This window comes from Heliangelus exortis, chromosome 1 (genome assembly GCF_036169615.1).
Source record: "Heliangelus exortis chromosome 1, bHelExo1.hap1, whole genome shotgun sequence".
In the NCBI taxonomy this organism is placed as follows: domain Eukaryota; kingdom Metazoa; phylum Chordata; class Aves; order Apodiformes; family Trochilidae; genus Heliangelus; species Heliangelus exortis.
This window is the reverse complement of record NC_092422.1, coordinates 65,371,578-65,397,015: the sequence shown is the minus strand read 5'-3', so window position 1 is coordinate 65,397,015 and position 25,438 is coordinate 65,371,578. Positions and strand designations below refer to the sequence as shown.

The following is a 25,438-nucleotide window of genomic DNA, read 5'->3' as shown; positions in this document are numbered from 1 at the left end:
TGCTTTTCTAATTTATCTTCTTACCATCCCTTTTTTTCCAGATTCTTGAGATGTGGAAATGCTGATATTTTGTGAATCTGTGCAATGAAGATTCAATTATTCCACATCATTAGGACAGGGGAGAGGAGTGACTGAAAATAATGAAAGTTTAATTTTCTTGGCAGATCCTGAAAGAATATTTTAATTATTTTATTTAGCAGAAGTAGTATTTTACTACCTTACAGTAATGAGCAGTTTGTGAGCAGTGTTTTCTATGAAAGTCTGTTTTCAAAGGGCTCCCTTTTGCACCTTAGTGCCTCTTTCAGTATCTTGAATTTCTCCCAGTCACTAGAACCTCCCAGTACTCTCAGCTTCCCAGTTCACCAACCTTCAGCTTCACTGGGAGGCCACAGTTGTCTGGGCTGGTCCTGCACTACAGACGTGCTGGAAGGCCTGCAGGTACACACCTGCTCTTTGTCCTGTCAGCAGGACAAGCAAAATGGGGATGCTGAAGCTGCAGCTTTCTGTTCAGACTGCTGTCTGTCCGCCTCCTCCAGGTGGTTCTACGTACCCACTTAGGTTTCCCATTACAAAAAGTGTCTAATGTATTCAAAAGGCTATCTGGAGATCTGAAGAAGTAAAGCTAACCAGTGTAACAAAAATAATATCCATGACTGCATAAGCATTGTAATTCCTCTAGCATTAGTCCTATGAGGAAGAAGTCCCCAGCACCTGCAAGTAGTTGGAAAGTGATAGCCCAGAAGAACTAACTGATTAAGGTTGCAGAGACTAACTTGAAACAACAGCCTGAAAGAAAGGCCTGTTCAGCTTAAATAGCAGGATTATAGTCTTAGTGATAAGGGCTGTGATCTAGTAGAAATTATGTGAAACTACAGACACACCATGGGCTGAACTCTTACAGTTTACAGAGAAGTTTTGCATGGATGACATTTAATTATCTTCTGGTTTATGTATTTCTACTATTGTAAATATTAACTAAAGTGCGGTTACACAAACAACCACCATCCCTGTTGTTTTCGGCTCTGGGACAGCTTTCTGAGGTCGCATGTCTGTAACACAAATGCAGAGGGACTGTCTGTCTCTGGAGATGTCCCTATGGACAGTCTGGGGCTTGCAAAGAAGGGTCAGGATGCAGTAAGATTGGTCAGTCTGGGGCTGACCATGTGCTACTTCATCTCTAGGAGATCTGGGTGCAGGCAGTCACCCATCCTGCTGACCTTCGCAGGGCTGCAACTGCGTGGGCTTCCTGAGGGCCAGACAGTACAAGATGCTGGGCAGTGACATAGCACCCATGGACTCTGCCAGAATTGGACCCTGTGTAAATTGAGTTCTTTCCTCAAGTGATGTTCACATTGTCACAGAGTAACTGTAGTGGGCATGAGTCTCTCTGAAAGAGGTAGAATTATTTTGCGTTTCCAGCGCCCCCCTGACAAAAGAGCACCCACTTTCTGTTTCATTTTTTCCACCTGACCCTGTGGGCTTTGCACTCCTGAAACCAAAACTGAATTCAGTGCAATCCTCCCCATAAAACAAATGGGAGGAATCAGCCTCTTGTCTCACTCAATATTTGACTTAATTATTCTCTAGTTCTATTAGGACTGTTTACTTTCAAGACAAGTGTGAACTATCTTGAAGTACTTCAGTAAAATACAGTAACTTATTAGATCACAATTCAACTCCAGGCTGAACTAAAGCAAGCTGAAAAAGCCTTGACTCATGCTGGACCCCTTCTGCAGAAGTAGGCTCCTAACATTGTTACACCAACAATGGTGCAGGGCTTCGCATCTGCATCTTGTTTCACCTGTATCTTTGAATTTTAATTGTGATTTTTCTTTAAATAACTTCTGTCAACTATGTCTACATTCCTTCTCTACAACCTATTGATATGTCTTGATAATAACCTCCCATTTATGTTAAACATTAATCACAGATTTTTGCTGAGATTTCTGAAGTAGCCTAGGAGACTGAGATAAGTACTTTCTGTTTATTTTACCAGCCATTGTACTTCAAAATTCCCCAAAGTGGCTTTAGATATGTCAGCTAAAACTGTATTTATGATTTCATATAAATATCAAATTACTATGGAAAATCATAGAAAAATCTCTGCCTACTGTATTTGGCTTTTTTAATTTGTGCTCATTTGACCAATCACTTTTATCTAACACATTGCAAAATATATTACACTGCAGTGTAATGTAACAGTGCAGTACAAACATGGATGAAGCCAATAAAGAAACACTTCGTAGCAACAGCAAGTATTATCAGTATTAGATTCTTGCAGCTAATATACCAGCCTACATGTAAATCGCACTATTCTGTCCTGAAGAGTCAGTCCCAAAGCACTTAGCAAATTACACTCTGAAACTGCTTCTGCCTCTGAAAAAGAAGAGCCGAAGCATCCTCTGTCTTTTGCACAGGGTCAAAACTCAGCCCTAAGGCAGTGTGTGAATGGTGCAGAGAATTGGAGCTGCTTATCTCTGCAGGCCCGAACTAAAATTACTAGATCAGAAATAAGGGGCAGGAGGGGAGGTTACGTGATGATCTCATTTTAGTGCGCAGAAGCTGCCTGAGTAACTCTCAGAAAACAAGTGTCCTAGTTTCCCCTAACTGTCCTGTTCTGATTATGTGTCAGGTTACTGGTCACACTGATTCCTACCTGGGACTTAGATTCAGTATTTGCTTTGGAGTCAAAAGGGAGAGTGAAACCCTCTTTCTATTTTTTTGCAGCCTCATCTAGCTCTACTTCTGTTAGAGGAGCAACATAGTTAAAAGACCTCACACCAAAGGGGGGTTATGCTCAATTACTCCAGCCTTCTGAGGGATGATGGACAATAAGGAAGGACTTATGGTTGTAGTCCTCAAGATTTTCTCAATGTGGTAACACTTCCTTGAATTACAACCATGTCAAGATAAGTTTAAAACCAGTCCCCCACTATCTAAGCCCTCTTCATTTCTGCCATAAAAGCCAGAAAGTTCTGTCTTAGACTACGGTGAAAGGAGGATCAAGCTTTTCCAATGTAAATACATCAGTGTACAGCTCTTTGCATCCTTTCTTGTATGCTATGCTACAACCATTTATATAAGCCATTGTGGTCACAGGCTTCTGCCTGACTATGCAGGACACACGCCAGGGACAGGGCTGGTTTGCTTACTGCATAGGCAGTCATCACTCAAAGTTCGGTCTTTCTTCTAGTTCCAATCTGGAAAAAAAATCACTTTGCTTGAAATCAGAAGCTGATTTGCATCTCCATTTTGTATCTTCTTATAGCAAGGAATTGATGGGTGTGCTTGTGAATCAGCATGTTAGGAGGAATTTTTTTTTTTTCCTGGTGAAATCATAAATAATTGTTCTCCTCCACAAAAAAGAATCAACCTACGTTTCCACAGCACTTGCGAAATGCTTTTTCTAGATTCCATTGCATAGCCCAAATTTGGAAAGTTCTTAAGATTTCTGGCTTCAGGAAAATAAACATATGAATAGGGGGCTTCTGTTTGTTTGTGGGTTTCTTTTTTCCTAAGAGCTATAGCATGAGTGTTTCTTCAATATAGTTTTCAGCACATCGCTGTCAGGAAAGCATCCAAAGCAAAAATAAGGAAACAGGGTTCCTCGAATTTTGCTTCAGGGAAACACAATTTCTCATTATCCAAGCAAGTTTCAAACTCAGACATCCTTCTGAGTAGTCACGATCTTAGCTTACTCACAAGGAAAGCCTGTACCAGCTCACATAATGCACCCAGTCCTGCTGTTGCAACCTTGCACTACTGCCTGCACCCTGCACCCTCCAGGTGAGGGGGAAGGTGCAAACCCCAGGCTCTGCTATACCCAGGTGAGAGCACTCAGCAGCTACAGGCCTGGCCCAAGCTCCCCGTGCCCCCCAAACCTGCCAGTGAGAGTGTTACAGGCATAAAGAACTGACAAGAGACAGTGACTGTGAGCAGGAAAGCCAATTGCTCCCTTCCCTCCTGACACCAGCACATTTAGATGAAATGCAAAGCCCGCTTGTTTTGTTCGGCTGCTCCGCACCACGCAGAGCCAAGGTTTTTTATTTCCTTAAAAAGCCCACAGCAAAATTTCTAATGCAATTGGCAACTCACCCGAAGTGGCTGGCTAAACTCATGGAAACGCAGAAGAGGAAGAAGTTTTTGATCATGATAAAGCCAGAGACCATCCCATTGTCCATTCCAGAGGAGAGGAGGAACGCAGGTGGTTGCTTTGGCAAAGGTGCAGCTGCTCACCTTGTTCTTATGCTGCAACAATAAAAAATAAAAAAATAATACAAAAGATAAATTATTACAGGGGCAAACACCAGGACAGCTGAGTTCAGCTAACACCGCATCTTCTGCTATCTGTTTTTGAAAACTTATCTAGGCTTATGTAAACATCAGCTGTTTATGTAAAATTGTATATCTTCAAGGACATGTTTCACCTTCTGCTGACAGCAAACTGCAAAACAGGAAAAATTCTTAGTGGCCCAGTTTTCCTTTATACTTGACCATCTCATAAGTAACCAAAGAAGTAGTCACCATTTTCCAAATGCCAATTCTGACCCTTTACCTATTTCAACAACTTCCACACGCCTGCAAACCCAGGGCTGTGTGCAGCCTCCGCATCCTTTCCTTCCATCGCAGTTTTTTCCTATTAAATACCCGGCTTCCCTTTCCAAAATCCCAGCTGAAATGCCAAGAAACACCTACTGCTTCTTGGAATTCACACTGCTGATGCACGGCTTAGCAAAAAGAAGGTGGGATGGGGCGGGTTGGGGGGTAAAAAGTGACCTTCCTTGCAAAGGCACATAAACCTCATACTAGCAGGAAGAATGACAGTAATGTAGCTATTCCAGTGACTGCCACTTATTCGGATACCTGCCTCAGCGACCCGATCACCAGTTTCAGCATTGTGCACTAACATTTTCCTCTATGCCCTAGTGGAAAAAAAAAGAGAAAAAGGAAAAAAAAAAAAAAAAAAAAAGCACCCCCATAACCTCCCCCCCCCAAAAAGAAACAAAAACAACCCCCTCCCAAATCGCAAATACTAACCCACAACACCACCACCCTAAGACCCCCCCTCCCCCCAAAATCAAAGCCAACAGAAACCTAAAAACAACCCCCGAAATCACACCCAGAGGGAAGCTGCCTGGATTTTCCACCTGAACCCTGTGCCCCCCGCGCCACACACCGCTCCACAACTTACTCTCCCCACCCCGCCGGCTCAAGCAAGGCGAAAAACCCAAACCCAAAGCCGCCCCCTGCCCTGCCGGCGCTGTTCCGCGGCGGGTCCCGCTCGCTCCGCACCGGCCACCGTGGGGCCGCCGCTCCCTTCCGCACCCGCGCAGCCCCGGCCCGCCCGCACCTGCTGGGCGACCGCCGCTCGCTCCGCACCGCTCAGCGGAGGCTGCCACCTGCCCGCCCGCCCCCGCTCCACCCTTCTCATCACCGGGCTCGCTCACACCCCACCTGCCAAAGTTTCCCGCGGCCATGTGCGCGGCGCTGAGCGCAGCGGTGGCCGCCCCGCGGGGGCTTCGGGCACGGCTTTCCCGCCGCCCGCCCGCCTTCTCCTCCCTGCCGGGAGCGGGAGCCTGGCGCTTACCAGCCGCTGGTGGGGGGACGAGGTCGAGGGGGGCGGTGTTCGACCGAAAGTTGCGGAGCGGGAGCGGGAGCCGAGCGGGAGCGGCGGCGCTGCCTCCCCGCCGCTGGCAGGCGCGGCCCCGCCGCAGCGCCGCGCCCGCCCCCGCGCACAGCCCGCGGCCGGGAGCGCGGGTCGCGGTGCGCGGGGGCGCGCCCGCCCCTCTGGGACCCCAGCGCGGAGCAAGGTCCGGGAAGGTCGTGGCGGAACCCGGCTTCCCAAAGCCGGACGCCCGGGAGCAGTCTCTGCCCGAGTCTCGCCCTCTCCGGGGTAGGGCCCTGGGCGAGCCCCTTGACACAGCCCGGCCGTGCGGATGTGGTGGGATCGTGGGGCAGGGTGTCCTCGTCAGCGGAGGGGCTTGCTGCAATGTACCCTCCTTACACACAGACTTATAGGCGTATATATATAGACATCACCCATACACTCACAGATCGGTGTCTATATTCCTCTTCTATAGTCAATGGACCTGATCTAAACCATCGTAACTCTTTCTGAAGTGAGGATTTGTACCCGCGGTGTTAACGCTTTGAACATCCTCATCATTAGACATCCACGGTTTGTGTCAGCATTAATAAAAGATTTCTGGAGACCTGGGGTAACTTCGAGGTTTCCTTGTTGACTGTGTGCAGTGTTATTCTAGAAAAATGGATGTGCTGCTTCACAGCCCCAGTATAGGGAGCATTACACTTGCTACATGTTCAAATTACATGCATTATATACTGCTTTCAGGTCTGGAAGGATTGGTGTATTTTGAGCTGTCCAAGTGTTGTATCGTTCCAGTTCCTGTGGATTCCTTGCAATGGGTGCAACATTTTTAACAGGCGGATGTTACACTTGATAGATATAGTTTCAATATATAATGCTGTGGCCACACTTTGTAATAATACTCTAAGCGCAGTTATTAAATTAACAGGTCTAACAAGGTTATGTCTGTCTTTCAGACAACATGATGGACAACTGAATTATTTGTCTTTTTCCTGCATCCTTAAAAAAGCTCTGTGAAATTAATCCCTCAGCTGAAATCAATATTGCCATAGAGGGTGCTGCTACGTGTGTGCCTAGTTCATGGTCTGCACAGATTGAGTTGAAAATTGGTCCTTATGAATTTAAATTTTCAATATTTTGGTTACATGTGATGCTTTCAAGCTTTCTAGCAGGTTTTCAACCTGCATTCGGGTTTTCTAGCAATGATTAATGATCTCAAATGCAGAGCCAATGACATAACGTTTTTCCTTTTTACTCATTAGTGACTTCAATAAATATGAAGTTGTGAATGAATGTTGCTTTCAGAAAAGCTTTCCTGGTGCTTAAAAATACCTCAGTAAAGTCGTGTGAAGCGCCAGTAGTTTCTCATGATAATGTTCTTGCCTAGGAGTGTTTAAATCAGATTTTTTACAGTGCTTGGATTTCTAGTATGAACTATTTATAACTCTGCATAGGTGATGTTGTAAAAATATGTGATCTTTAAATAATTTTACAAAAGAAAGCTGTAGCAATATTGGCCTAGACTTTCCAAGTGAGCGGCTGAGAACTGTGCACTCCAGCTGCTTGCTCCAGCTCTTTGGCAAATAGAACTCAGCCTTGAATCCTCTGACTTGCTGCATCTTCTCCACGAAGCCATATGCTGCAGATCCACTTCACAAAATGTGAGACAGAAAGCATTTCAGACTTGAGGGAGCGAAAGAACAAGAAAAAGACAAAATAAAAGATATAAATAAAAAATAGAAGAGTACAGAATCGTGGAAAAGGCTGCTCAAGAAAGTGGCAGAGACCACATCCCAAGAGGTGATTTAAAAGACGTGTAGTTGGGGTGCTTGGGGACACGGTTTAGCCTTGGCAGTGCTGGGTGAGCGATTGGACTTGATAATCTTAAAGATCTTTTCCAACCCAAACCATTCTGTGGTTCTAGAGCGGCCAGCTGAGGCAGAGAGCCGCGTTCGCCCAGAGAAACGAGCCCCACCCCACTGGTCCCCCCTCACCGTGTCACTTGTCACCCGGGTGGGCGACCTGTGCCAGGGTCCGCAGTTCTCCCCGCGGCCGCCAGGGGGAAGCACAGCTCCACGCAAACCCCTCCGGCAGCTCCGGGGCGGGCAGCGCGGGGCACGGGCAGGGGGCCCCGGAGCGGGCGGTGGCGCCACGGGGTCGAGCAGCCCCCGGGGGCTTTTGGGAGCTGGAGAAGGAGTGTGGGGGTGCCGGGAGGGACCCTCCGGGCCCTTCCTGAAGACGGTGTCCCGGTAGAGCCTCTGGGATGTCAGGGATGTCCGTGCGGCTCCCCAAGCGCAGCCAAAATAAAGGAGGAGGGAGGAAAAGGTGTCCGGGTACCGGTAGCCGCGGTGGTACCGGCAGGGCAGCGCGTCTGGCGGGTCCTGACAGTAGCGTCGGGTTGTGTTTTCTTTCTACAGGCTTGTCTGTGCGGCAGCGGTGTCATACAGATCCAGTTCTGCTTGGCAGCTAATTATGGCTAATGACGCAGTGTATCTGAGAGGTGTTGTTTATAATGCAAGGTATTAACTCTCGGGCAAAGGTGCTTTCTTGAGAGCTTGTCAGGCATTAATTGCATAGGTTTTGGGATTGGATCCCTGAAGGATGGTGGCTTTGACCTGTGGCAGTGGAGTTATTACAAGCAGTAGAGGGATCTTTGAGTTGAAGGCAACAGTATTGTACATGTCCTTTGCTGTGTATTTGTTTCAGGCACTCTCTTGTGATTCATGCTTGCCCTATTTGTATGCCTAGGCTCCTTGTTTGGTTTTAAAGGGTATATTGGGCTTAGTATGTGAAACAATTGCTTTTTATTGTGGTCAAGGAAATGTTTTTGTTGCTTGCTTGCTTTCTGCACTGGCACTTAGCAAAAACCACCGTGGCCTACCTGAATTAATTTTATGCTGTGATTTTCTTTAATATTTGGTAGACGATTTGCACTCTAACATTTCTCCTTGCCACATCATTAAGTAATGTTGCTTATCTGCAGAGGTAAATGTGTTTGTGCTAGGTCATCCTCTACACAGGACTGAAACAATAGAACAGGCAAATTGGGTCACGAGTTTCACCATGCCATGTGTGAATACTTACATACTTGGGAGCTCCCTGAGAAATTCAAACTGAGTCATAACAACATCACACTCTGTTGGAAAATTACCTGTTTCTCCAGAGGCTAAAAGCATCTGTTCCCTTAACCAAGGTGTTCCTTCTTCTCCCAGGAGAGCTGCAGAAAGATCGTGAAGCTGAGTGAAGGTGTGATGTGCTGTGGGTATCAACCCATGCAGTAAGCTCTTCTAAGAGGCATTCCCTTCTGCCAAAACATTTCACTTCTAACTTCTAGGTAGAAAGGATTGCCTGTTTTCTTGAAAACTTTTGCCTTTGGCCTCCTAGCAAAGATTCAACAAAATGCAGGACTCAGGACAGGGATTTTGATGATACAAATCCTTTTCCAATAGAGAGCAGTCTTAATTCATCAGTCATTGCATGAATCTCTAACCATCAATGAACACCACCTTGGCCTCTTTCAGTACAGAGACTGGATCTGAACAGAGGGTGAATGTCTCATTTCTACTCCCTTCTTTCTTAGTATTTATAGACATCATAATCAAGAGGCCCTGGTGAAACACCAGGAGTACTGGGTTCAGCTTTAGGCTCCCTAGTAAGAGAGACATGGACATGGTGGAGGAATTCCAGAAAAAAGCCAAGAAGATAATAATCTTTCCTGTGAGGAGAGACTTCAAAAGCTGGGACTGTTTAGCCTGGAGTAAAGGTGACTCAGGGGGACCTAGTCCATCTATATAAACACCTGATGTTAGGAAATGGAGAAGAGGGAGCCAGGTTCTGTTCAGTGGTATTCACAGATAGGACAAGGGGCAGGGGACACAAATTAAAAGACATCGAGTGCCATCTGAACACACAAGAACATGTTTTCACTTGTGAGGATGATCAAACACTGTCATGGGTTGGACAGAGAGGTTGCAAAGTCTCCATCTGTGTAGATACTCAAAACCCAAAGGGAAAACCTGCTGTAGCTGACCTTACTTTAGCCAGAGGAGAGGCTGGCTGATGTCCAGAAGTACTCTCCAGCTCCAGCCTCAGCCTTCCTGTGATCCTTCAAGCATGGAGGATCAGAGAGGAGCACAGGGCCAGGGCCGATGATGAGATTCAGGTCTGGCACTGCCCTCAAAGTGCCTTTGCAGCTTTTGATGGTTGATAATTGGTATCAGGTCAGCTTGCTAGCGAGATACCACTTTTCTTTTTTGTCCTAGCAAAGACAGAATTTCCTTTACATCAGCAGATAGCAATGAAAATCAGAGCATGGGGTGAGATCTGCTTGCAGATGTTTTTCTGGTGGAAGAATAGAGGTTTTAGTTACATCCTGGCCGGGTTCAGATGTGAAATCTCTCTCTTCCTTCATTGTAGCAAGACAAACCTCTTTTAGGGCATGGCGCTCCAAGGTCCAACCAGGTGTTCCAGCAGAAACTCACAAATAGTGCTATAAGTCTATTGCCCTCGAGGCTGACCAGCCTGGATCGGTGCTATTGCTCAGAAAGTGGCCCACCCCCTCCCTGGCTTCCTCAGGAGTGAGCTTTATTGGCCCCCTAATCCTGCTCATGCGCAGTCAGGGCCCGCCCTAATCAGGCACAGGTGGGCTTAATACAAGCTCATGCCCACTACCTGGCAATTAGTGGCACCTGGTTGCCTCATTTCGCTACACTTCAGGGTCTACCAAAGTCTGTCCTTGAGATTTAAAACATGAAAACCAAAGGGATTTGAAAAATTTTCTGAATTTCTAGTTCATGGTCTTAGACCCAGGGGGGTGAAGGGGGCTACCTAACAGCAATTGCTCCTGCATCAAAGATTTCCATAGCAGCATTAACTCTGACTTTGCAGATCACTTTTCTCTTGATTTGTGAGAATACGGGCTGTTTGTTCTGGGTATCCATGAACTCTGCAGTAAGTCACCTCTTCCATGAGTGTTATATCCCATAAACAAGTGCCTGCTGATACCTCACCTTGAATCTGCCCCTGGTTGTTGGCACAACTTCTTTAGCAGAGATAAGATTGCGGACTAGTGAGATGGGCTTTGCAAGCAGGAGATTTGAAATAAGGGTGTCACCCAATCAAAACCTATAACATGAAGACCTTGTAGATTTGACATCCTGGGTCAAATTAGTAACTAGATTTAATGTACCTATATGGACATAATGGGTACAGATGCGAAGTTCACACTTTGCCAGCCTCTGAGCTGGACTGATTACAGGATTTGCAGGCATGAGAAATGTGCAAATAATATGGGAATGACTGCAAATAGATGTACTTAAGCTTCTTAGCCTAGAGAGAAGCAGGTGTATTCAGAAGCCCAAGTCAGACACATATGGAGCAAACGAAAGCACATTTTGTCTCTGCCTGTGTGCTTACTCAGTGGTGGCAGTCGTTGTATCCTGACATTACCAATCTTCCAGTTCTCCCAATGTAACTTTTAAACATAAATATATAAGCCATATTATTTAATAGAAAGAAACAATAATGAAAAGAATGAGTAAATTTTCTAATGTTCAAGTAGACATTTCTGTCTTACAAACTGGTGATACATGCTTGTATTTAAGATGTTACAGTTTTCTGTGTAAAATTAGGGGGGTTTTATGGCACACAAGTGAGCATGGAATCAGAAAACCTCTGAACTGGAACTTGATGGTCCAATCATACAAAAATTCCTTTAGTGAATTTCTTCAAAATGGCTAAATTTAGTGGCTAGTATTTTAGCTAGCTAGAGTAGCAGTTATATCTATATTTGAAAAATAATGGGTCATGAAGGTGGCATTGTATATGACTTTTAAGCCCTCACAACTACTGTAAGGTGATTTGGGTGCATCTTTTCTACACATATAGCACTGCATGGTGCACTTCTTTTGAGGATAGAGCGCACCTTTTATGATACAGTTGAGCAAAAATACAACTTACTCTGTATTCTGAAGCATCTAAGTAAAAAAATAACTCTGAGGAGAATAACCACAATAATTCTGTTTTATACATATGTTTCGTAATGAAAGAATTATCAGGCTTAAACAAGAGCATAAAAAATTCTGCATCAATATTCAAGGCTTTATATATATGCTGCTGTACATGTTGTTCCTTCCTAGCAGGAAAGAGAGAACAAATCCTAGAAGGAAAACCACAGAGATTTATTGAACTAAGATGGGAAAATTGATGTTGATAAATTCTTCATTAAATATATATTCAAATATTCGTAATGGCTGGAAAGTGAGTGTACCCGTAGACAGCATAGGACTATAGTAATCCAGTGTACTTAGTGGTGTGAACAGCAAAGTATTTGAAGCTGGTTACAGATCCGAGGTACCAAAATCTATTTGACAGTACAGCTCCATATTGCATTATACATAGACATGTGGGCATAACTCTCATGTTTAGACTGTAAGATATAAATACCTATGCCCATTGATACCTATATGTAAAGACCAAATCTACCTCTCAACTGGATTTTGGCTACGTAAAGGCTAAGATAAGACTGGATTAGGATGTTTTAAGTCATGATGAACTCTGGTCTTTTTGGTTGCTGTGATTTCCATATTTACTGAAATTCTCTGTTGTTTATATATGTGCTGAGCATACTGGCAGAACTCATTTCTTTTTCTGATCAACATTGGTAGCTGCCAAAGATACCAAAAAATACTAGTGTCCACTTCTGTAAAATTTAAGAAATTCTTTCAAGTCACCCTGTAATGATTCATTATAATAATTAGCTGCCACCAGAAAAAAAGATACATTCACAAATACCCTTTGGAAAGCTGTAGACACAACTTACGTTTATTTTTAGGATTTGCAATATACTGATTTTCAAGATGAATTTGTTGGCAAGGGTTAGGTGGGAATAAATGTTCTCAGCAGTTCCAAATCCCATTAAATGTGACTTGTGTTACATAGACTCAAGTGCTATAATTAATAAACTTTCAATAAAACTGGGTTTTAAAGTTATTTGATCTAGAATTAACATTAACAGAAATCAGACAGGACTGCTGCAACAAAACAAACCAAAACACCCCCCCCACACACACAAAAACAGCAACCAAAAAACAAACTAACAAACCAAGCTCCCCAACCACAAAAAAAAAAAACCAAAAAAACAAAAAAACAAAACAACAAAAAAAAACCCAACCCAAACTGAAAATTCCCTATTTTGGAAAAAATATTGATGGAGATTTCACAATGATCTCTATATAACACTGTGAGATGTTATATTGTAATGGTTGAACTATAGCAAGCATTATAATATACCACCAATGCAGGTGATGTCAGTGCTACAGCTTTGAGTGAAAACATTTTGTCAATCCCAGTGCAGTAGAATTCAGAAAGATGAAAAGAGTAACATATATTATGTATATCAGTCAGTAAGTCAGAGGTTCATGTAGTGTAAATTGGGATAAGTGAAGGGCAGCCTATACATCACCTGAGGTTATGCCTTGAGCATGACCCAGTAATTATGAGTCAGTCGGTAAGAGTCTCTTTGAATCTGAAGAATGAGGTTTGGCACAAATATTAATTAGGGGCATTTTTTTTTCTTTTGGCAAATAATTTATTCAGTGAAAAATGCAGGTGGCTTGCTCACCAAACAGCTGCAGAGATGGCTGAAATTTGGCAATTTGTGTTAATCAGTGGAAAAAGCATCGAGTAAAACATTAGGTATGCTGAGCATTGTGGTTTTAATATTTCTATAAAAGTCAGTTGAATGGAAGAGAAGGATAGAGCTGCAGAAAGAGTTAAGAAGAGCTGGGAGGAACTATATACAACCTTGCATCAAATATTCTCTTTGGCTGTGAGAAACCCAGATTAACTCTTTGCTCTCGGCAGCCCTTATCTTTTTATACACAGGGAACTTTGCATGGATTTTCCCTGGTCTCTCCTCATAAACTGTTCCCCTTTTACAGAACTGATTGAGTGTTCAGTGGGTCAGCTATCCAGTGGAGATTCCCAGCCCTTGCCAAGGAAACCTCAGGCTGGAGGGAAGGAAAGCAACCAACCTCCAAGCTGTGTATTTAGCATGTAGCAGACCCAAGTTCAGTGCCAGGCAGAGTGTTCTCCATGACTACTTGTGCTGCAGTTTCCAAGGGGCACAGTTTCTGCACACTCATTGTGTCTGTTCCTTCTTTAAAATCCATGGCAATTCCATTGGCTGCACATTCTGGAGAAGCAAGGCTACTTGCAAAACTAAGGTGAACTGGATTTACCACCGTGCCTTTTACCTTCAGCAACTGAAAACTAGCATTTTGAATTTGAGGGATTATACTCAGATCGCAGGTCAGTTGTGTACAGGAAAATTTGGCTTCTTGTCTAAACAGTATCACCTGCAGATCCAGGGATCTAACACCCATATTAATTTTATCAGCCAGAGTGTAAACAGTCAAAGAACACAGCATCCCAGGAGGACAGAAGAGGATCAAAAGACCAGCTTCAAAGAGAAAAAAAGTTACTTAAATAAAATATGACTGCTGGAATGGTTGAAGTTTGAGTGTTTTCCCAGTTTACTAAAAAGAACAAAACAAGATCCATCAAATGTTAATCACATACTTTTTGTGTGGAGAGCACTTTGACAGAACCCCAACTATGCTCAAGGCTGCAGGATGGAATGAGTTTCAGGTGAATAACCCAAGAGAAGAGACATTATGTCTCTTGGTAAGTTTTCCACTCTAAATGTGCTTCATAATAAAGTACCATTTTGTTGAAATCAGATTTATATGATATGATATATTATACTATATTATATTGCATTACATTATATATCTTATATCAGTAATATATCGTATCATGTTAGACTATATCTTATTATATTATAATATTAAATGATATTCTATTTATTATATTAATTATAATATTTTAGTTATTATATTTATTATTTATTATATTTAAAACATGAAAACATATACTTATATATTATATATATTATTATATTTACATATTTATTATTTATAATAATATTTTATTTATTATATTAATGTATTTACTTATTATATCCATATCATTATATAATATGTAAAATAAAAATGTAGGATAAAAATATAATTATGTATTATACTTAATGTATATTACATATTATGCATTACATATTATATATGATATATAATATACATTTGTAATAATATGTATTATACTTAATGTATATTACATATTATGCATTACATATTATATATGATATGTAATATACATTTGTAATAATATCACAGATTTTTGTGTTCCAGCATCTATACCATAGAAAAAATAAATTATACACCCTGGAACCACCAGCACTCCAGCAGCTCAGACATACACTCAGGTGTGGGCGAAAACAGGTTCAAGACCTTTCTTTGAACAGTGGACTCAAGTATTAGTCTCTTACTGTGATGGTAAACCCAGTATTCTTGAAGCTGGCTATTAACTGTCTGTCTTATTTTATGAATGACCAACTTGGGCTGCCCAAGGCTCTGTGGAGCACCTGCAGTGGTAGACAGTTGGTGATGCTGTGGCTCCCCAGCACCTTTGACAGCAAGGCAGTGCAGTCTCCAGTAATGTGCACAGGCTTTGCAAGCCATGAATTTTAATCCTTGCCCTCCCACTAATTCACTGTGTAGCTCCAGGCAAGTACCTATCTCTTCAGCTGTAAAAGGGGAATAATAATAATGGTCTTCTATCTTTCGGCAGTGATAAATTCATCTGTGTTCTTGAGGCATGCAAATACTTCTGATGAGTGGCCCAGAAAAGACCATGAAAAAAGGAATAATTCTATGTTTACTGCAGGCTTTGGGTGGACAGTAAATAAGGCACTGGTGAAGATTAAGTTTCTAAGTAGCTGTTTATTCAATATATTCAGGAGGTACTGTGTAATCAGTACTTATCCTGTGTAACGAATGGTAAAGGGTTATTTGGGGAAAAAAATGGGAGGCAAAAACACATTTCAAGAAAAATCTTAATGCTGCTTTACAGGAAAGCCCAGTTTAGGGTTTCTTCACCCACTTAGGCTTTAGTGTTTTCCAACTTTAAAGGACTCAATTTCTGCACCCATCATAATGTTCTTCTAAGGCAACTATCTTCTATGCAGGTACAGACGTAGGCTTGTAGCTTGGACCCTGCCATAAAATCTTTAGTTAAAAATAACATTTTGACTATGCACATGTATCTCTTCTTCATGTACAAGTATTTCCATATGAAAACCAGGAAAACCAAATCTGTCCTTTTTTAATGTCTGTTCAGATCACACCATCATATTCCCATTCGTATATAGAATTTTTCTGGGTTCTCAGATTAGTGTCAGGGTAGGAAGCCTGTTCAATTTGTTAATGGCGTGACTCTCTCTTTGTATATGAATAAAATCCCTCCCAAAGAGATCCTCTTTTAATAGATTTTTACTATTGAAAATAGCAAGGAAAACAATGAATACCACTGTACCTGGCTGAATGCTAACATTTCCATTCAAACTGTATTAGAGTAGTCTGAGCATGTTTATCCTGCAATTTAACTGCTTATTAGACCATTGCTATCACATCTGTGAAAAACATGTGCAATCCACAAAACAAGCTGCCAAATGTCCCTCTGCAATTACATTGTTCAGAGATCTGAATTGTCATTCCCTATTTTGTATCTGTGTATACGATGTGTCAGTGCAGCAGTCCCCCGACAGGGCTTGTTTGAGTATAGCTGGAGTCATGTTTACTTTTCTATCCATAAGGACATCTAAGCTCTGCCAGGACAGAACATGCACAGATCCATTGGTCTAATCTCTGTCCCATTTGGTGATACATACTTTAGATTTAAAAGTAGGACATAGCAAATTAGAATCGTGGCATTTGAAGTAGTCTTGACATAAAAGGGAATCATCCACTGTGTAATATTAACAGCCTTTCAGTGCATCTAATAAAGGATGATGTTTTGTTGTTTTCAAACTTCACACATTTCTAGACATTCACTTGATATTCTTATCTGTGATAATGTGAGATCTATGTGACATAATAAGAATATATTGTACAAAACAAAGCCATGCATGACCTCGAAGAATATTTTAAAATGATACCTTAAAAGCATTTCTTCTTGCTATCCATATCAAAAACCTTCAAGAGAAAGTATTTTAGAGGGAATTATTTCCATAAGCATGTCTTAAGGCCCTGATTTTATGACCTGCACACATGATTTATTCTGGGCTTGTGAATGCGTTGCAACCGAACCTATATGCAAAGTTATTGCTGTGATTAACTTAGTAGAAAAATATTTGCTACATTCTCACCTTCATGTTTTTATTTTCACTTTACAAATGGTGCTACCAGCTAGGAAAAGGATACAGACAATAGGCTCAGAATTATTGTCAGGGATGGCTGTTACCTCTAGTCACTTATGATTTAGACATCTGCTTTGCACATTGTAAATGTTTTTAAAATACTTTGCATATGAAAAGAATGAGTGTAAAAAAGATTTAAGTGAAGGGATATTTAGCTTGTGAACATGGCAGCTTTGCTGCTCAGTAAAAGTTTGCCAGAAGTACATCACCAGAAGTGATGTACCTTGCCAAAATACATCATCAGAAGAGATGTACTTTGCCAGAAGTGCATTGTGTCTGTCAGAATCTGATGGCTTCAGTTTCTTTTAATATCTCTTGCTTAGTGTTTTCTATTGGTCTACATTTTCAAGACACCTAGATATTAGAAAACATAGCGAAGAAAATAGAACATGGATCACCCAAATGTGAGTTTTCATGTAGACCCCACCATGAAAGACAGGCCAGTTGAAAATATTATTTCTCTTCAACCACTGATGATGCCCACTAGAAAAAGTCTCCTGCCATGATCTCCTGCAAAAACCATGGCCACTGAAATAATAATAATACTACTACTGAGAGGTAGGAGATGAAGATAATTACAACACACTGAATTTCAGCAGGGATTGTGATAAGTGTAAGGATTTCAGTGCTAGAATATATGAGAATGATTGTAACTTGGGTGTACTTGGAGTTAAATGTAAAACTTTGGTCTTCCTGGAACAGCACCCTGATGCTTGTAATCAAAACCAATTTGAAACACTAATGTCTGTTTCTTGGTTTCAGGGAAAGAGATTAAGGGGCAGGAGAGATCACTGCCATCTTTCATATCACGGAATGTACTTTGAAAAGGTCACAGTGAGACCAGGGAAAAAGCTGTATGGAGGGAGAATGTACCACCTCCTGCCACTCCAGGACCGGTGGTAATATAGAGCTGTGAGCCAGCATCACAAGTTATAATAATAATGATGCTTAAACTCAACAAAATCTGCAGTGGCAAGCAGCAGTCAGGCAATTGTAGCTTGTTTAACCCAGCTATGACCGCACACAGGTTTATGTTTTAAAGACAATAATATAATGTGGAAAGGAGCTGATGCTGTATTTTGCTGTGTATGTGCCTTTGTTGTGATGCACAGAGGCAGTTAAAGTAGGTTTGGAAGGCCAGACTCATCACTGTATAGAAACACGAGCAAAGCTCCCTATTATATGAAGAGCCTGAATCATTCAGATTTCCTACCCTAAAAAAAAAAAATAAATAAATTAACTGATACATCTACTGCTACGTGGTTCATAGGCGTTCAGATGCCTACATGAAAAAATTAAAGCTTTCCTTTCCATTCTCTCTATTGCATATAGACACTCAATGATATTAGTAGTTTTGCTAATGTGGGTAATTTCATTTCAGTCTCTTTTTTATTAATTTTTTCATTCCAATCTTTCCTTATATCTGTTTCCCCTGTGGCTAAAAGATGTCTAAAACAATTAACCTCCCATTAGGGAGAAACAAGAAGATGGCTTCAGCATTATTTTTTTATTATTCTTTTTCTTAGATAGATATTGAATTATCCACTCCCTATTTAAGACTCTTCTAATGAAAATGTTGGTTGTCACGAACTGAAAGTTCTTTAATAGTACAAGTACATAGCTAGCTAATAGAACAGAATAGTAGGAAAGGAGAAAAAACCCAAACTCATGTGTAAAACTGTGCACATCTACACAAGGAAATAGATAAGCATCTTACAAGAAGAAAAAGATTAATCCTTCACACCCTGCAATATGGTCAAGTCTTTCTCAGTAATAGGATTAATAAAGATAGTTGTGTGGTTTCATACAGCACAAAATATAAATTTTCTGCCACAGATGTTAGATAAATTCTTTTCTTGGTAAAATCTTCTGCTTGTGCTAATGAATGTATAGAATCATAGAATTGGCTGGGTTGGAAGGGACCTCAGAGATCATCAAGTCCAACCCTTGATCCACTACTGCTGCAGTTACCAGACCATGGCACTGAGTGCCACATCCAGTCTCTTTCTAAATATCTCCAGGGACGGAGAATCCACCACTTCCCAGGGCAGCCCATTCCAATGTCTGATCACCCTCTCTGTAAAGAAATTCTTTCTAATATCCAACCTAAACCTCCCCTGGCACAACTTGAGACCATGCCCTCTTGTCTTGACAACTTCAGACCATGCCCTCTTGTCTTGAAATAAAAACCCTAGAATATCCCATACTGCCCATATTATAAAGTTTTTCTATTACCTAATTCTAAGGAAAATAATCCAGGTCCCATATCAGATGGTACCCCAGAGTGTTCAAAGCTAACTGAGGTTTCCCACAGTTCAGGCTAACCTACAAAAGTAGTTGGTAGATGCTGCTATCCAGTACCACAGTATGCTGGGGTTCTTTCCAAGGGATAAACAAAGCAAGTTTGTTAATCCATTGAATTAATTTGGAAAATGCCTCTTGTACCCATGCTAAGATATCACTGCACACATCTCCATGTTGGCTTGTCGGAAATCTGGACTTAAGCAGCTATTTTTGGTGTCCTACTGCTCTGAGCTGCAGAGAGAGCTTGCCCCCAATTCTCTCTCACTTGGGATATCACCAGCCCTCCATTTTCCCTCATCCCAATTTTCTATGCCAGAATGGTGAGGATGCTCAAGCTGTCTCCCTCCTCCTCCCGGAGTTTTCAGTATCTTCATACCTAAGCACCCTTCTAATCACTGAAGCATTAGGCAGCAGTTCAGGGCTAAGTGACAGCTCAGAGGCTGGATGCAGCAGAGAAGTTATTCCCTGGCATTTAATACATTTTTGAGAACAGGACTTGGGGCCTGGCATGCCCTCAGATCCAGAAGTGCACCCCATGGCATTACATAGGCTCACAGCACTCTGGGTTAAGGGGAAAGTAATATGGGCACTTCTCACTTTAATTCGGGGTGTTTATTGTTTATGAACACATCAGATTTTAAAATGGTGCTACGCTCATGCAGATTAATCTCTAAATACAGGTTTTGTCACAGTTTACAGAGGATGGTATTCTCAAGCATCATTATTCACCCACAAGCATCCCCAGGAGATACTTTCTAAGGGAAAGTTTGCTTATTGCAAGCCAACCCTTGGACAAAGGAGGGTGTCAGCATATAAGGTGTGTGTGGATCTGTGGGGCCATACACACACCTGTGTATAGGCTCCTGCACTCTTCCAAGGCACAGTTGGGCATTTCACTGAGGGTGGTGTTTGCATTGCACTCCCATTCCAGATCTGTCATTCATCTTCCAAGATGGGAAAAATAAAACCTAGCCATTTTTACCCTGGCCAAAACCCCAGAAGAGAGAACATTGTATGCCTGAGAAGGTGCAGCATCTGGCATATTTCTGCTGTGCCTGATGCAGCTCCAGAGCTCCCAATGGACTGTGCAGCTTGCCATAACCTCCAGAGTAGGCATATTTGTGTGAGGCACAATCTGGCCTATAGTTTCATGAAAGACCCTTAATTTAGCAGAGAAAAATGAAGAGTAAGTTGTTACTCAGAACAATGTTTTCTTTTTCTAAAGATTATGGCTTTTTAATTATCATTCCAAGGGGATTGCATGTGTGTCAACAAAAATGGATGAGAAAGAAATGGGATTTCACAAAAAAATTATTTATGCTGCAAGAGGTAGATCAATCTTTCCAGGAGGGAAACTTGTAAAGAGACCAGGACACACTATGTTGAAACATAGAAGCTGTCGGATCCATTGGTTCCTCTTTCAGTCCAGCATCAATTACAGTGGACTTGTAACAATTTCATTTAATACTGAAGGGATCGTACTAGGGAAGGAATAAAGATTGAAAAAATAAAGGTTTTGTTAAATTTGCTACTGTTTCAAAGAATGAGGTTTTCAACTTTCTGAAAAATATTAGATTGCAGGCACTTAATGAAAAGCAAGAAAATTTGTAAAGCATAATATGACTGATATCTAAAGCAAAAAGGAAATTGGATCTAAAGTTCACTGAACTATAGCTTGTTTTTATTACAGACATTTCTATTGAGAGATTCTGTTAAGATCTGAAACTGCTGCTAAATGTACAGCCACCTCATGAAATGGCAAATCTCTGCAGTTACAAACACATAAGAATGGGAATATTGGGTCAGACTGAAATATCCTGTTAAGCAATCCCCCCACCTCAAAACTTACAGAAAGTGAGTAAGAAGAGGACAAGTACTTACAAAGTCACTGAAAGAGAGGGATTTCTCCTTTTGTTTAGCAGCAATGAAGGGCTGGGAAAGCTGCAAGAGATTCCAGCCTCAGTGCCTCCTGCTGTGGTCAGTTTGCCCTGGGCCACTGTCAGAGTGAGTACCCCCTCTTTGCCTGGGGTCAACATTTCTTTGGGCTGGAGAGGGTGAAAATGCTAAAAAAATATAGGCAGGTGGTTTGGGAATAATAAAAAACTTTCTGGTGATGGAGGAATAAGTATCTCATTTCCCCAGATACCAAAATAGGATTCCCTGGCACCCAGTGCTCAACTCCACTGTAACACCTAAGTTCCAGCAATCTGAAGTTTAGAGTGAAAAGTTAATTTATATTTAATCATCTATAATAGATCTATAGGTAAGAGTTCTGCAAGCCAAAGTGAAGAGTATTAGAACGTCTGAAGCAATATAAAATGGATGTCTAATTGATTTATTTTGTCTAAAGCACTGCTGACTGTGGAGATGCTTTCAATAGAGCAAAATATCACTTACATTTCCTAGAAGTTACAACAAAGTATTGGGTATTAGAGGACTAACATTCTCTCCTCTGTCTGCCAGGGAAACCTTATAACTAGGACGCATGGCAAAACACTGATAAATAATTTAATTCCATGGTGTTTTCCCCATATTCCTCAAGTGGGATGTTTGAATGGAGATGAATAAGTACTCTCTTCTCTGAGCTTTCAAATACTTCAATTTTACATTGTCTAATGTAGGTATACAAAACATTTGGGAACCTTGAAAGAAGAGCACCAAATAAGGTTTAAGGTTTAAAATTTAAGGTTTAAAATTCTATTAGAGCCTTTTAGCCAGTTTGCATGCATAGCACCATTTATAAAGATGGTGATGAACAAAGTTAGCCGGTTTGGAGATTCTAGTAGATGAATAAACAGAGAATGAATATGAATAAATAAAGGACTATTAATAGATATTTTTTGTTGTTTACAGTCATCAGAGAAGTATTTCAGGCTTGCCCAACATTTGTTATAGAATTCATGATAAGCTGAGGAACTGAAACATGTGCTTTGGATTTCAGCAGTCTTTTTTCAGACTTAAGTACTTCACAGCATTTAAAAATAACAATGGAGGGAATTTTGAAACATCACTTGAATAAAAATATCTAAACCATTTTATTCTTAAAAACTTAGTGTTTTCTTTTTCAGCAAAGTGAAGAGGAGAGCAAAGAGCATTCCAGTGTCATTGGATGTTCATTTGTATTTAAAAGAAAAAAAAAAAGAAAAAAAAAGTTTTAGCTACTAAGGTTCCACTGAGCCCTATTAAAAGCACTGAATGAGAAAAAAGCACGACCACAACAGATGGTGGGATGTCCCAGTATATTCAGGACAGTTTAGATGTACATATTCACATCTCAAATAAATGTGAAATAAAAATCTTGTTAGTTCTTCTGATTCATTTTTAAAGCAAAGAACATTTTCATGTTTTCCAATTCATGGAACATTTCTAATTTTTCATAGACTGCCATAACTATTTAACTACACTTTACAGTTCTCTCTCTCTCACACTTGATGTGAAGTAGGGAAAATGCAGATGCATACACTGTTACCAGCTTGTTTCTTTTTTAAGTCAAAAATTCTGATGTTTAAAGAAAGATAAAAGAAAGTACAGCTTGAGGCTATGATACAATGCACTTAAAAGTCCCAAAGGCAATATTGTTAACATCTACATCCAGCTCTGAAACCTAACCTAGGAATGTAAATGTTAAGACTGGGCTCTTAAATTCAAGTTTTTTGACACACTGTGAGCTGACAGCCTCTGAATTTATAAAGACTTCCTATCTAAACAATCAAAAAGAGCTAAAGATCACTTAGAATAATTATTTTGATCTGTACCTACAAAGCAGTAGCAAGTTAGAAGAAAGTATTACCATGTATGTGTACTGATCTTATGTGTTTTCACCATCTTAAAATCTTTCTTCCATGCATAATTTGGAGGCCAGTTTTGTCTGTACAAGTAGGCAGTCAGAGGGGGTGTTTCAGGGGGATCCCTGACCCTGCTACCTGTATTTGGGTGCTACAATATATATGCTCACAGTGAGGGTTAGAATGGATCAATAAATTATTCTTCCTCATTTGATGTTTTCAAATAACTGAACTACTTGAGTATTTCATGGCAATGCCTTCGCTCCATTTTTTCCCCCCAAGAAGATTATTTTTTAAACAAAGCAGAAGCATTTTTTTTGTTTGTTTTCTGTGGGTTCCTAGAAAATCCAAGGAATGATACAGAGAAACTCTAACTTCTGTGGAAACAGAAGCATCTTAAGTTTGTGCTGTAAAAGTACCTGAGGGGTACAGATTAATGGGCCCTGTCAAATAGATGTGCTCATTGGCCCATCTGCACATCACCCCCCCACACTGAGTTCAGAGAAGAGTATTTTGGCAACAACCACTCTCATTTAAGATTGCCATAATGTTGGGTCAAGGTGACCTCTGCATTTTTTTTATAGAAGCCACTGGATAACACATACAATGCCCATTCAGATGCCAGGAGGAGAACTCAAGGCTCCTTTCTGCCTTCCATGTAGTTTTGCATGGAAAACCTAAATCTCCCTGTGGGGAACTGGCCTTTCCAGTCATGAGCCTTTCAGAAGGGGCAACAGCTATTCTTCATGAATTATTTTTTATTTTACTCAGATTATTAACTTTCATTCTGAAATGTAAAAATACATAAAAGTATAAAAAGGTATTGAAGGGGCTGAAAGAGTAAGGCTTCATTCTAAGTCATAATTTCTCCTGCCACCAAAATTGAAATGCATTCAATATACATTAAATGTGCTCAATCCTTGTACCAAGAAGTGATCTCATGTCTCTTAGAATGTGAATAGACTTGTCAAACATATATTCTGGTCTGTGAAAGTGCAAAGAGTTTTGGGATTTTTAAAGGATTTTAGGAGCATTAACTGCTTCTGAAAGTTTATCTTTCTTAAAAAATACGTGGTTTACAACAGCACTCCATTAGCTCATGACCATTAAAAAGGCTACTACAAACTTTTCATCACCCTAGCATGTATCCAAGTGCTTCAGGGGATGAACGAACAGAAATTAAAATTATGCAACTGAATTATTCTCTGATTTAAGGAGTGAGAAGCAAAATCAGTGGTTTATTTGTGGAGAGTAGAGTAATGAAAACAACAAGGCAGTTTAAGATGTAAAAATTATTTTAGCACTGAGTCACAGTAAACTAGAAACCTGCATTTCTTATTGCATTGTACATAAAAATTTCCATATTGAATCGTGCCAAAGCTGCATCTAGTTTGCTGTCTAGCTTGCTGCCTCTGAAAATGGGAGCACATAATTTGGGAGGAGCATAAGAAACAGGACAGCTAGCAAGAAATCCTTCTCCAAGTATAACCTTTCAGTTTCAAGCAGCCTGAGGTTTATGGACTCCCTCAGCCTGTGGGTGCATTCAGAACATGGATTTTAATAGCCATTGATGGAGTTCCTTTTCATGCATTTGTATAATAGATTTTTGGAGCCCATTTATAACTTTGGCCTCCGCAGCTTCCTCTGGCAATGAGCTCCACAATTTAATTCTGCATCGTGTGAAAAGGGGATTCATATTGCTTGCTTTAAACAGATCACCTGATTATCTGAGTGCTCCTTTGTTTTCTATAGTATGAGCAATAATAAATAATCATTTATGCAGTCTATGACTTCATATACATCTATTATCTCTCTCCTCCCTCATCTGCTTTCCAGACTTAAGAGCCTCAGCCTAAGTCTCTTTCTTCCTACCAATGCCATTTCATACTCATCATCATCATTGTAGCACTTTCTTATAACTTTATCCAACTCTTAATCTCTTTGAGTTGAAAGAGACCTGCATGAATTTTACAGGATGTGGGCAGGCCACAGATTTCTACACTGCTGTAGCAACCCTGTTTTGTTCTATTAATTTCTTGATTGTTATTTGCACCTCTTTTGCCTTTTCAACCTCTGACAAACAGGGAGCCGGGACCTTTACTGAACTGTCTTCAGAACTTTACTGTAAAGATAATGTTAAATCTATGCAACTCTCTTTTGTGCATTTTGATAACACTCCCTATGCCTATCAAATTTTTATTTTTGGAAATAGAATGCACTAAAAATAAAATAAATTCTGCAGACTAAAATAACGGCATAGAATGTATCAGACTTGAACTAGAACAAGGCACCCTCAAGAATATCAGCGATTTAAGATGTAAGTAAACAAGTGTCTATGTCTTAACATATTCCCACCTCATCCTTCCTACCTTGATCTTAAATGCCTAAGAACAGGTCTGGAGGCTTGCTAATTCATTGGCAGGTTTC

General features: G+C 40.9%; 2 protein-coding genes and 1 long non-coding RNA gene across 3 annotated transcripts in view; 2 read left to right on the top strand and 1 right to left on the bottom strand.

Annotated features, from left to right (window-relative positions):
- The window catches only part of GABRA5 (gamma-aminobutyric acid type A receptor subunit alpha5), a 58,278-nt gene extending 52,554 nt beyond the window's left edge, over positions 1–5,724 (bottom strand). The window contains exons 1-2 of the mRNA XM_071746527.1: positions 5,588–5,724; positions 4,096–4,248 (exon numbers count right to left, since the gene is read on the bottom strand). Coding sequence (XP_071602628.1) covers positions 4,096–4,181 — 86 coding nt within the window. The 5' untranslated portion in view covers positions 4,182–4,248; positions 5,588–5,724. The remainder of the gene's footprint in view (positions 1–4,095; positions 4,249–5,587) is intronic.
- Positions 1–25,438, top strand: part of LOC139797420 (uncharacterized) — a 506,940-nt gene that overhangs the window by 157,756 nt on the left and 323,746 nt on the right. The gene's annotated exons all lie outside the window — the stretch shown is intronic.
- GABRB3 (gamma-aminobutyric acid type A receptor subunit beta3) overlaps positions 1–25,438 on the top strand; it is a 192,483-nt gene that overhangs the window by 44,285 nt on the left and 122,760 nt on the right. The window lies entirely within an intron of this gene.